The sequence below is a fragment of the Chiroxiphia lanceolata genome, chromosome 3 (assembly GCF_009829145.1).
Source record: "Chiroxiphia lanceolata isolate bChiLan1 chromosome 3, bChiLan1.pri, whole genome shotgun sequence".
Classification (NCBI taxonomy): domain Eukaryota; kingdom Metazoa; phylum Chordata; class Aves; order Passeriformes; family Pipridae; genus Chiroxiphia; species Chiroxiphia lanceolata.
This window is the reverse complement of record NC_045639.1, coordinates 46,993,306-47,007,338: the sequence shown is the minus strand read 5'-3', so window position 1 is coordinate 47,007,338 and position 14,033 is coordinate 46,993,306. Positions and strand designations below refer to the sequence as shown.

Genomic DNA, 14,033 nt, shown 5'->3' with positions numbered 1-14,033 from the left:
AGGCACTAGAGTTTTCACTATTCATAAATAAGAAGGGAACACTTTTATAAAGAATAAGGTTTCCAATGGTCATTTTAATTTATTTACTGCCATTTATGGTCATTGAAACATTTTTGCCATAAAATTGTGACAGTAGATACATTAAGATGCTTTAAAATTGGATTGATTCTTCCTTTCCTGAAGCTCTGACACGTTAAATTACATGTGCTTAAACTGTAGTAATAAACACACTGCTGTAAGATAAACAGTAAATAAACACCCCAAATCACTATCTAGGGTAATGAAAATAAGGTAGGAATAAAGGTTATGTGATATTGGTTAAAGAGGAAAGCAGCTACTATTGTCTTTATTGCAACACACTCGCACACATTTATTTGTTTTGTACACACAGTTCGCTGCATATCTGAAAGATATAAATGCAGAGGTTGCTATGTTAAAGATGGTAAGGTAATACAGTAAAAATATTTTTATAGGATAACGTGAGATGAGCTATATAAGAAAAAAATCATGAAGTCAGAGCTCCGGTATATCACGCATACCAAATATACGACAATAAAACTTTTATATGTTTCCATCATAATGTTTTATGTCAAACAGATAAAGGGGAAAACTGTACTAGAATTTTTTTTGAAGTTTAAAAATGTTTCATTATTTGTATCTATTTTTGTATTAATTGTACCATAAAACTAGCAACTTGGTTTTTTTCACTCTCTTCATGAGAAGTGTAACCAAAAAAATTGCCAACATTTACACATCTTTTCAAAATTACCTAAAAATTACCTCTTATACATTGTCACACATATATAGACAAACTGATAGAAAGACATGCATGAAGTCCAATATCTCACAAGAGGACCTGGCTGTTCTCATGCCAGGAACACAGCTGTCTGAGATGAGATAGATTTCCCACAAGGCCTCCTCCACTACCTGTAGCTACTCCACTGTCCTGTAGCTCTAGAGCCTCCTGCAGATCTGTCAGCTTCTTAGTTAGACACAAGGAGATCAGCAAACAAGGAGGTCAACAGATAGCACAGAAGCACATCACCCAGTGAGAGACAGAAATCATAGGCAGAAGGAAATGTTCACTCTTTGGCAGGTAGAGCAGACCTGCAAGGCACCTTAGTTTTGTCATTCTCTCCCCCCACTATTTCTTGGGCTGGGAAAGGGAAAGATCAGAAAGAACTATTAGTTTCCTTAGTTGGTTTAACACTGCAATGCACAATAGATGTTGTGGGATGGGATGGGAATCCTGGATGGGAACAGGATTTCAAAGAACTGGAATTGATTGGAAAAAGCAGGAAACGTGGCTTGAACTGTGGGAAATTAATAATGAGAAAAGCAGTACAAGTGAAGAAAACACTGATCAATTTATTCAGGAACAGCACTGAAAACGGGGCTCAGCAGACATGGGAATCACATCCATACCTCTATGGATAGAGGTATATAATTTTGCACTGGCTAAGAAGCTTCCTCAGGACAGTAAGGACTGTGTATGTGCAAGAGAAAAGGGAGAGAGAAGGAGAAGGAGAGAATAAGTGAGAGGCAAAATGAGCATGAGAGAATGAGAGGGAGAATGCTGGCTCATGGAAAGTCAATGGCTTCATTTTCACTAAATCAATGGAGCCAATGTTTTACGTGGAAAAATGAAATAACAACCTGCTCTGTATATGAGGAAAGTGATTCATTTGTGGAACAGGTACTTTCGCTGCTTTATTTAGTCTAAATGAGGAGAGTAAATTGTATTGCTCCATTGTTCTCCTTATTACTGTTTTTTTTTTTAAAACACTTTACATTCATTTCTCCAACGGGCTTTTAGAGTTCATAAGAAAGCTTCTAGGAATTGTAAAGTCATCGAGGATTGCTCCAAGGATACATAAGAAAGTATGAAACTACTTTTGCTTCAAAAACTCCTAAAATAATTGTCTTCTTTCCCTTTAAGCCTGTATTGGTGTTAGGCCTTTGCTGTCATAGTGCAACAACTGTGTTCTTTTAATTTCTTCTCTCCATCTCCCCATCCCCTCTCCCATCAAAACTATGCCTCACAGGGATAATTCTGCCTCTCCTAGAGTACCGAGTATTTTCATCTATGATGAAAACTGAAACCAGATATGAAGTGCTTAAGTTTCCCTCCCATATTTTCAACTACAATGAGTGAGAAAGCTTGAAAAACAAAAATAAAAGAAGAAACCCCAGAACAGTTTATTAAATAGCTGTGTGACCTTGATAATTACCAATAGAAACATATTACAGATGAGATTTCAGACAATCAGAGCTGTAAGTAAGCAGATTTAAGTAAGTAAAAATAAGACTAAAGCAAAGAAATTATTCCAAGGAACTTCATTCCACCTTTTTGTTGAGGAGGTATATCTGGTATGCTATTTGCTATTTAAAGTATATTTCCAACACTGAAGTTTACAGTTTTATTATCCTGACACAACATTCTCAATGTTAAAAATAACCCCCAGATGCTCTGTCCCAATTTCCCATTTCTTAATCCAGTATCTTCAGTATGTACAGTGTGAATTAAATCCTAATATTTTAGTTCTGAATTAGGAAATACAAAGTGTCTATGGATCCTTCCTTATAAATGTACTCTACCAGAAGAGTAAATACTATATTTTTCTTTTGAAGAAAAAGAAGGAAGAAGGAAGGAAATGTCCCTACTACCCCTGACCTTCTGCTTATTCAATGATGGTTTTTGGTAACAGTGTTCAGTAGGCTAAACATTTTTTCACCAAAGCAATTTAGAAAGGTGACGAATGAAAGATGTGGACTGACCTTTCTCCTACTGTCACTATTTACAGATTCATAGAAGTTAGTACTGACTGCCACCACTTGAACAACTGCAGCTTTTTAAAGCTTTTTTTCTTGCACGTTTTCTCTCCTGTGACCTAAAGAAGGATCCAAATCATAAAATGGACAAAATTGTAAACACATGAATTGGGTTATACTCATGATCAGGGAGAATGATTTAAAAAGTGCCTGCCTAATGCAAGCATGTAGATTGAAAACAAAAGCCCATCTAATACTAGTGCAATTTTCAAGATAATTTCATTCTGAAACACTATGTATGTCTTGAGAAGAACTCGAGTGGTTTGTCAGAGGAGTTTCTTATCGACTTACCATATTTCATGCAAATAGTATTGCAATTTCTCTATCAGTCTGACACAAAGCAATGGCTCTTTCAAAAATGGATTTTGTAAAATTCACTTAATGACCTCAATGTAGGGAATTTTAACTGCTTAAGAGAAATGAAGTTTAAAAAAAAAAATCATCTGCTGCCTGAACATATTCTCACATATAAGAAATTAATAACAGCCATAGAGGGAATAGAAACTCATAAGACTCCCAACTTACTGAAACTGTCAGCAAAGGGAAAACCAAAAGAAACTCATATTTGGAAATCAGAAAATTAATCTAAAAGGGCAGCACAGGTCATTCAGAAATATTATGAGTCAGTAAGATTCCTCTAAGAATACTGGCACCAGAAACCCTATGCCAGGGAACCATGAACCAGACTGAGCAGACAACACAGAATTCATCTAGGTGCCAAAACCCAGATGCATGGAGAAATTAAATACAAATCTCTACAGACTGCACACTGCAGAAAATTTGCCACACTTCCTCCTCAATCATTAGCTGGCCAACTAAAACACACTAAGAAATGTCAGAAGAACAGAGAAGGAACCAGCAAACTTCAAGACCATAATAGAATCTGCAGCCGCCTCAAACATGGCCCATTCACATTTCGCAGTTATTAAACTACTTGAAGATAATTTATCGCTCATTTAGCTATAGTTAAATATTTTTTGTATTCATCTACTTCCAGGAAAAATATAGCATAAAAAGAATAGAACAGAAAAGTATTTAAAGTCAGAATGGAAATGTGTTATCAGGCTTGAAGGACAAATCTATTAATGCATTTAGCTTTTTATCTGCCAACATAAATCCTTTTCAAGAGATATGGAAAATCTGTAGACCTGAGCTAGCCCTGACTTAATATAACACTAAACATGGCTACACAGTACTTTCCCCATTTATTATGGGCATATAATACCATGAGGTCCATCACAAGTCTTGAAAAAAAATTTTTCCAACAGCTCTCTATTGTCACAGTGAGTCTGCAGCCATCAAAAGAAACAAGAGTGGGAGGCACTGTTAGCCTCTCATTTAGCCAAGTCCACATTAGCTGGCACCACAGATGTGGCATCTCTAGATTTCCTCTGTTACTGTAATATATCTAAGAATTATTCAGCTAGCTTTTCCTGTTTTTGAAGAAGTAGAATACACATCTCTTCCAGCTTTAAAAAGAAGAAAAAATCCACAGGTCGATCAAATATTGACCAAAAATACTGATTTACATGCACAAAAATAAAATCATTTTCTCTCTTTAGATTTCACATGTGATGATTGATTCAGTCAGTGTGTCTGTAAGCAAATCACTACAAACAGCATTTAAGTATGCAAATGTTGGCTCAACTGTATTTTGTAACCCACAAAACTACTGAACATCACAGTTGTTCCTGTGAGTGATGTGGTATCCCATATATAAAACTGTAGATTGTATACTCTTGAACAGACTAATACCCACCATAGCAGAAGGAATTCTACCTGAAAGTCAGTGTGGTTTCAGAGCCAACAGGAGCACCACAGACATGGTATTTGTTCTCAGACAACTGCAAGAGAAGTGTAGGGAACAGAACAAAGGTCTCTATGTAACCTTTGTCGACCTCACCAAGGCTTTTGATACCGTGAGCAGAAAAGGTCTGTGGCAGATTTTGGAACGTTTAGGTTGTCCCCCCAAGTTCCTTAAAATGATCATCTCACTCCATGAGGATCAGCACGGTCAAGTCAGATATGGCAACGCACTTTCTGAGCCCTTTTTAATTAAGAATGGTGTGAAACAAGGCTGCGTTCTCGCTCCTACCCTATTCACCGTCTTCTTTAGCATGATGCTCCAAAGGGCCACAGCAGACCTCGATGATCAGGACGGTATCTACATTCGATATCGTACTGATGGAAGCCTGTTCAACCTAAGGCGACTGAAGGCCCACACCAAGACCTTAAACCATCTTGTCCGGGAGCTGCTTTATGCTGATGACGCCGCCCTTGTTGCGCACACAGAAGCAGCCCTGCAGCGTTTAACATCCTGCTTTGCAGATGCTGCTGAGCTCTTTGGGCTGGAAGTCAGCATAAAGAAGACAGAAGTTCTCCATCAACCTGCACCTCAGGAAGTCTTCCATCATCCCCACATCACCATTGGCCAATCAGAGCTCAAATCAGTCCAACAGTTTAATTACCTTGGTAGCCTCATCTCCTCAGATGGTAAGATCGACGGAGAGATAGACAACAGGTTAGCTAAGGCATATAGTGCCTTTGGAAAACTCCACAAAAGAGTATGGCGTAATAAACACTTGAAGAAAAGCACCAAGATCGGTGTTTACAAAGCCATAGTGTTGTCTACTCTCCTATATGGTTCCGAATTATGGGTCATCTACCGCCACCACCTGCGTCTCCTAGAACGCTTCCATCAACGCTGCCTCCGTACAATCCTTAACATCCGCTGGTCAGATTATGTGACCAATACATCTGTACTAGAGCAAGCAGCTGTCACAAGTATTGAGGCCAGGTTGATGAGAACGCAGCTGCGATGGGCAGGGCACGTCTCAAGGATGAAGGACCACCGCCTCCCTAAGATCCTGCTCTATGGTGAACTTGCCACCGGCTGCCGCAAGAGAGGAGCCCCGAAGAAAAGATTCAAGGACTCCCTGAAACAACATCTCAGCCTTGGCCATATTGATCACCATAACTGGTCTACTCTGGCCTCAAATCGGGAGGCCTGGAGACACAGCATCTATAACGCAGCTGTCTCCTTCGAGAACACACGCAGGATCACTCTCGAGGAAAAAAGGCAACGCAGAAAGAACTGTGTCTTGCAGATTACACCATCTAAGGAGTCTTTCTGCTGTGCCTTTTGCAATCGGATATGTCTGTCACGTATTGGCCTCATAAGCCACCAGCGTGCCTGTAGCAAATGTGGATAGTGCCTTCCCAAATCTTCGTTCGCGAAGCCAAGCCATGACATGACACAGATTGTAACACAAGGCAGTACTTGTGTTTGTCAAAAGACCCAATCCAATCTTAGTGCTCAGTGGTTTATAACTAAACATTGGGGGTTTTTTGCTGGTTAGGGACACATTTTGCATTGTGTCACCTGGTTTCTTCTTTGAACCTTCAGTAAAATGAACCAGGGAAATATAAGAACTGCTGGAAGCTCTGTTGTACTGAGCTGTGCTTAGAGTAAGAAAGTTGCCACACATTTAAGTACACAAGGTCCTTCTTTGATGAAATGCAATGTGGCATTGTTCAAATACCTCTTCCTGCTAAAAACCAGCACCATTTCTTCTTACCACTCCTCTTCCTTTCTCCATATAGATGATTATCTGTGCTGCTACTCCAGTTGTGCCATTCCTTTTTACTCATTCTCAGTCAAGCTTGTGAGCTCACAAATCAGTGTTCAACAATAAGTTCTAGTCATGTTTGTTTGTTTCTTGAATGTATGTATAAATCATTTTAGGCAAGCACCTATATGGATGGATGCAGTTACATGTAAATTCACGTGAAACCTATGCTCCAAATCTGAGCCTATGCTGCAGTCAAATTCCAGCTAACATTGACTCAGAAGCTGCCTCAGTGGAGCACTGCCCTAAAGCTAACAAGTCCTTGTACTAACCATGTTTAGTCTTTCTCTGTTTTAAAGAAATCTCTGCTTCTAGATTTACCTCATAGGGGACACACTGTAATGGTACAAGACTGGGAAATAGAAGACTTAATTCTGTCCCTGTTTTGCTATTGACTATGGACAAACTAAGCTACTGATTCCCATCACATCATTTGTCTGCTTTACTCATTTACACTGTAAGCTCTGCAAGGCAGGAAATCTCTCTTGCAAACTGTTTGCGAAGAGCTTCCTCACACAAAAGGATTTTGAGTTCTTCAAGAAATGGGAAGTCTGTACTAATGTAACACTGCTGCTATCACCAGTAGTAAATTTCAAATTGTTTGCATTGAGCAAAACTGTGTAATAATACATATTACCTACTTGGCTTCCAGAAGCTTTGCTAACTAATTCTGCTGTTCTTGGAGGCAATGACAATTTTGTAAGCAGTTACCCCATGAGGACACTTCAATGTTCCTGATATGCAGATACCTCCTGTTTATTCTGTTGGTGACTCTGTTATGGTTCTGTTCTACTTTCACTATTATTGCCCCAAGATCTTACCACTATTCTCCCATACTCGTGACAGCCTTCTGAAAGGATTTCTATTTTTTGGTCTATATTAATGAATTACTTCCACTCATTCCAAAGTGAACTGTAATCAGTAGGGAACTCTTCATCATTGAAATGTTTAGCACCCTTAAAATTACACCATTTGCTACACTTTTAGGAAGCAGCTTATTGCTCTAATTCCTTCTTATGAGATTCAAATTTGCAGGTTCCATTCTTCATCCAGTCAATACCAATATTTCCTTAACATGGCTTTAATTTTATGACGTGTGCCTTAGTCATTAGCTTAGATACTGATCTCCTCTGTGCACAGTTGAATCGGTGTCTAATCTTCCTCTCTTTTGTCAAGGACAAAATACTTATCTGCAGTACCAAATTAAATGTCTCCCCACATATTTCACTTCTATCCTTCCTACAATATTTTATTATTGTTCTTGATATCAAATTACTTTTTTAAGATCTCAGCTTGGCACTTTCTTTCTTATAATAATTTCTCTTTAATTTCTGTCCATTCCAAAGCTTCATTTCTTTTTCACAAGTTTCAGCTACCAGGAAAGATTTTTCCTTCTCTCCAAACAAGAAAACAAACACAGCTTTCACATTCTCAGTTATGTTTTGTATCAGCTACCTGAGATACTGAAGTAGCTGTCAAGCCAAATCTAGTTGTTGTGTGAGCTGTGAAACCAGTAAAGTTTGCTATCCTGGAGTATTTCCTATATCCCTGCCCCATACTCACGCAATTATTGCAGCTTTTCCCAGGTCCTCTATAATCTCATTATCTGTAATACTATCAGTTCTCCTTCCTGACCTCTAGTCTTCCACAGTATTTTGGGTAAAAAAAGTTCAAAAGTAATTTACGAAAAACAGAAGTATCAAATGGTCCTAATAGAAAGTCTATGTTATCATATAACAAAATAAAGCATCAGTTGAGTACAAACTAATATTATATTTTTCTTGTTCTGATGCAAATCCATAGGTCTAGAAAACAAGCGCTAGTTAATTTGCTCATATGTGATATTAACTCTGAAATTATAGATGCAACATAAATGCCAGCAGTTAGTATTTCACTAGTACCCAAGCTTTATTAGCATTCAGCTTCTTATGCAAAAAAAAACAAATAGCCTGCCACAGGAACCCAAACACCTCAAATACTCAGCTCATCTTCTTGTGCTGACAAATTTAAAAAATAAATAAATTTACATACACTAATATATGACAGAAAAAAATGCAAACACGGAAACAATGTAGAATACACCTAATCAAATATCAAGAATAAAAATGTAGTTGATACACTGCTGATGATATTAATCATTGCAATATTTAAGAAACCTAAACACAGAAGTATGGATTATACCACCTAAAACAGCTTTTGAACTTCCTATCTGCTTTAGAAGGCAAGAGTCAAAGCAATAATGTCTACATCCAGTTTACTAAATAACAGAAAGTCTTGACTACACATGGTAATTCTGATATTCCAATGGAATCAAGCAATCAGCAGGTCTGTATATCTGGAAAGCAATTTTTAATTTACCCTGGCAACAGACTGTATGTTGTAGCCCACAACAAACATGGTTGCACGTGTCAAACTGGGTTGAAAATCTGTGTTTCATGCTGACATAAAATGGTAGTAATACCAACATCTACAGCTTCCCAGGAAAAGCCAAGTGATTCAGAAGCTTCTGATAGAACAACACAGACACCCAAATCTAGCAACTGGCAACTGACAACTTCTACAATGCACATGATTTTTTTATTTTATTCTTACACTGTCGTATATGTGTTTTCACATATAAGTGAAGCACACTGATGTATATGCCATGCATGTATGCATCAACACTTTCACAGCTGATGCACTGGAGACTGACAAATCACATTGCTATACCTTTGTGTGCTGAACCTCCCTAAAGTCCTTCACAAAACAATAAATATCCTACCTAAGGAGAAACAGTGATTGGTCATCAATACACCAGTGACTTTCTGTACCCAGGCTTAGCAGCCATTCTAAGTACAGCAATACATCTGAAGTATGAGTGCCAATTAATCTGAATAGTTCTGCCAGTGAGAGATCTCTTATACAATCACCTGCACTACTACAGATTGCATCTGCAGCTCTTTGATACCACTGCAGAAGGAGAGCAATTTCATTCAATCAGTATTTGCACTAAGTTGAAATGCCAGTAGGTTTCCCCAAGTTCCCCAATTGTCTTAAATGTGTGATCTTATGCTAAACCCTGCCTATGGGAGTGAACTGCCAAATGCACATACAGGATAAACAAAAATATTTATAAAGCAACTGCGGCTGCACTGGTGGAGATAGCGAAGAGCAAGTTGAACCTGTCTTTCAATGTTTACTACCACTCACCACAGATGAACAGCCCTTTGCATTTACTGAAGAGAACAGTTCCCTAACTTTCAGAAGCTGAATTTAAGACACCTACTTACAGCTGCTCTTCTGTGCTCTCTGCTTCTCTTTCAGCTTTACTCGTTTATGAGTTCAGTGGTTTGGAATACACTTCTCTGTGGGCTTTCTGATCTGGAACCACCCCTCTAGCAGCACACACCTGTGCAGACACAGCAGCACATGGAGCAGCAGCAGCCCTGTAGCTATCCTCCAGGGGTCACAATTGGGTTACAAATTCTATCAAATGTGATGACTGTGCAGCTTGATTTAGAGCAATTTATTCACATCCTTCTTCATTAAGATTCAAATGGAATAAGTAAGATAGAAATTGAACAGACACAGAAATTGTGCATGGTTTGCTTCTGTAGTCAGTAAACATTTATTCACTAGGCACAGCTCTCTCTCGTGCTCTCTCTCGCATATTCTCTCTCTTTCCCTACCCTTCCTGCTTGCTGTTTTAATGCATAATTAAGAAGGTCAGAATTAATGAAGCAGTGTGGAGTAAAGTTCAAGGAATCCCCAGGCACTATTTATTCTATTAGATCTCAGGCATGAACATCAGATTGGCAGCATTAGAGGCAGAGGCAGTGTAGCTGGCAGCAGTCCAGGAGAGAAGCTACCAAGGGATTCTTACCTGCAGTGTCAAGTCATTGCTGAGCTCCCTCCCTGCAAAAATCACCCGCAGCTGGTCGGCTGGAACTCCCTGTCGCTGGGCAACTGCCTCCTTCAGCTGGAGGATGCTGGCATCCGAACCAACCTCCACCGGGAAGCCATGGCTGGAGTTGAACCTGACAAACACTGAACAAGAGCAAAAGAGCTTTTTAAGTGAGAATTTCTCATGATGTGTTTGTACTAGAGTGACTACAAGAGGCTTACTTTTCAATTTCAGGAAGCATGTACTATTTTCAGAGAAAAGCTATTAATGCTCCCTCGTAGTATTTTTAAACTCATCACAGAATAGTTAGTGATCACTAAATAAAAAACATTAGTTTCCCCTTGGCAGTATTAGCAATTACAGAGAACATTTAGAATCAGAAGAAATCCCACTAGGCAGCTGCCTAAGTAGCTGCTAACTGGCACAAAAGATTTTCAGTTCAGTCCTAACCTTTGCAGCACACGTGCTTCCTGTGCCACTCGTGCTCCTCCCCAATGCATATATCAAATAAATGCAGGAAACTGAGGTATGCTCTAGAGCCAAAATATATTAAATTATACAAGGGAAAACAATTCCTTGTTACAAGGCAAAGCACAGTCATATAAACTGGTTTCCCACTGATATAATTCTACAAAAGTAATGACGGAGAGAAAATCACATGCTAGAAGACATCAGAATCACAGAATTCTGTGTCTGGGAGTGTTGTATTACAGCACAGTCTTTTCAGAATTCACTAAAATATCTGCAGTACATAATTCCTGTCAGCATCCACCTTCAGTGCAGAAAATCACTACTGCACCAGTCATATCACTTTTAGAGCTGCAGCAACTGGTTTATATATCCAGAGAAGCCCAGTAAACAAACTCATAAGCTTCCTGCCATTCAGCTGGCAGACCTGTTTTTCATAAGGAGTCTGAATGTGCTCATTGAGCCCATGGTTAGGGGAATGACTACAAGAACTACGAAACAGAAAAAGCCTCATTACATCCATATCAGTCAGGGAGATTGTACGAACAGTAGACACGTCCCCAGTGGAATGCTTCGACCAACATCTTCACAGGCAGGAAGCAAAGGAATTAGCAAAACACAATACAAAACAAAAAAAACATTTATATCAATTAGATAGTGGGTACCTGTCACCTAAACTGCTTGGGTATTGATTGCAACAACCAGTCTTTTTAAAGATTTATTTCCCATTCCCACTGCAGCGTTTTAGCTGAAGATGTGAATCCTTTGCATTTTTGTTGACTGACAGAAGCATAAGCTCAAAAGTATTTATTCAGTTTAAAGAAATAACTAGTTTTAAAACTGAAAACTGGAATTCTATGATTTTTCAAACATACAGTCTGCCTGACAACTCCAAAGGTGTCAGATACTTTAAGAACATTTGACTATGGCTGAGAATGCTGCCACTGTTTTGCTCAGCAGCCAGTGTTGCAGGTATTTGCAACTTCATGTCTTCAGTTCCGATCTGGTTAATCTTTAAGGGATAAGGCCAGATACTAATACAATTTAACACATCATTTTAAGTTGTAGATGTCTTTACATTGCTACATGCAAAACACAAATTTCCTTTTTAGTTTTGACATAAAATAGCCAATTCATTTTCTTCCTAAACTAATGAATCACAAACACACACACAAAAAAAAGCTATAACATACAACATATTATCTGTGGCAAAAGAATGCACATATTTAAACTTAAGATCTTACTGCATAAGATCTAATCTCCATTCTTCCTATAGACAAAACAAAGAATGTCACCAAAGTTTAACCCAAAGACAGTGTGAAATATGTGAAACTTCTTCTATTTTTAAAAGCCCCTTCCCTACTGAGGTCAGATAAAAAGACCTTTGAAATGTATTTTCCTAAGAATGGGGGAAAAAAAAGTCTTGTGACAGTGTCTGTGGTGATCAGATTCTTTGACTCGGCACGGGACTTGAGAATACAACTCTTCTTGGGTCAAAAACCTACATCTAGACTACTTCACACTTGAAAGTATCATCCTTTTCAGTATTAAATTTGTCTCATAAACCATGATTAATAATTTATTCAGAACAGCTGACCAATTTAGTACCAATTAAGAACAGGAAAACACACAGAAAGGAGAAGGTAGAAATCCAGAGAACATAAAATTCTTGTCCCTCTGGTAAAGTATTGTGGAACTGTCCTGGAAGTCCCTCTGTTACCATACAACTGTGCATCACCTATCAAGGCTGAAAGCAGCTGTTCCAAGTACTTTTATTATTTCAATAAATAAAATAAAACCATATAAAACATATTTTTCGGATCCCTGGGACTCTTCCATCTTCAATCATACAAGATATTGTTCTAGTATTTTAATCTTTATATTTAATTAGCTTTAGATGCATTTGTAGACACTTTATAAACTACCAGTGAATATCAGTTGCTGTCCGAATTTCTACAACCTAAATTGTAGAAATGCAACTGCAGGACATATGCAGTGTGAGAAACTAGCAGCAGAACACAAGATAATGGGATGGCACTACACCTTGTTCCACAACTTTTTATTGTTATTTTCTTCTTTTCAGTGTGCCAAGGGAACTGAAAAATGGGAAAGAAGTAAAGCAAAAGACTAAAGAGGAACAAAAACCAGAAAAAGATGAGTTGGGGAGACTCTGAGAGATGAGGTCAGGAGTGGAAAGGAATAGCTCAGAATTGTATTAACTTGTAGTTGGTTTGCATTACACAGCCAGTCAGCACGTTAATGAAAGTCCAATCAAAGGGTTAAACAACTTTGTGCAAAGTTCTTCGAACTTTGTCTTTCCACAGCAACTTAAGCAGGCTGGAACCGGTACAGTCCTTTTCTTCACAGATCTAAGTTTTGCACTGGAATAGGAGACCTTCCCAACACCTTTTGCTTCCCAGAGCACTGGAGAGCAGGTTGGTTCAGTCAGCTCCACTTTAATTTCTACCCTACTTCCACTACATCAAGTCCCACTTTGGAGGCTGTCACTGTCACAAAGTTCTGGCCAACTGGCTTGCCTAATTTTTTCCTGACATCAATATGTGATAAAATCTCACCATCAATAGAATAACCAGTCCCATAGCAATTCATGTATCCTTTTCATCAATTAGCAAAAATATCCTCAGCTCCCTCCAAGAAAACTCTTTAACAGATGTCATTTCTTCAAAAAGTTGCCAAATTCCAACAAACTGGAGCCAAGTTGAGATAGCAGGATCCTGAGTCTTGATGCCCTTGCACTGAACATCCTGCCAACAACTCCCTTCTTCTTTAAAGAGGGAAATCCAATTACAGAATCTCTGCTGTCTACAGAAGGAGCAAGATAGTGTCTCAGAGACAAATGATTTCACACATTTCAGCCTGTATGGCTGAAAATCAACAGCCTGAACACTACCTCAAGATGAGTGGGTTGTCATTGCAGATATCGATGCACTGGTATGACATTTTCCGGGCAAAATGCCCTGCTGTATATTTTGCACCAAGTCCCGACTGACAGGTATATGCAATGAAGTTAACCATGACTTAATGAGTTACCACTCACTGCTGAGCCATAATAACTGGAAGCATTAGACCTCCTTGATCATTGCATTTGTGAAATAAAATTAATGCACATTAATGCAAGCCAACTTCACAGCCGCAGCAGAAAAAGAGCCTACACAGGCAATAAGTGGCAACTCATTAAGCCAGAGTAATTTGGTTGCTTC

At 38.6% G+C, this 14,033-nt stretch overlaps 1 protein-coding gene across 2 annotated transcripts in view; it reads right to left on the bottom strand.

Moving 5' to 3' along the window:
• The window catches only part of PRKN (parkin RBR E3 ubiquitin protein ligase), a 713,780-nt gene that overhangs the window by 577,122 nt on the left and 122,625 nt on the right, over window positions 1-14,033 (bottom strand). For both annotated transcript variants that reach the window (XM_032681398.1, XM_032681399.1), the window contains exon 2: window positions 10,324-10,487. In XM_032681398.1, coding sequence (XP_032537289.1) covers window positions 10,324-10,487 — 164 coding nt within the window. The remainder of the gene's footprint in view (window positions 1-10,323; window positions 10,488-14,033) is intronic.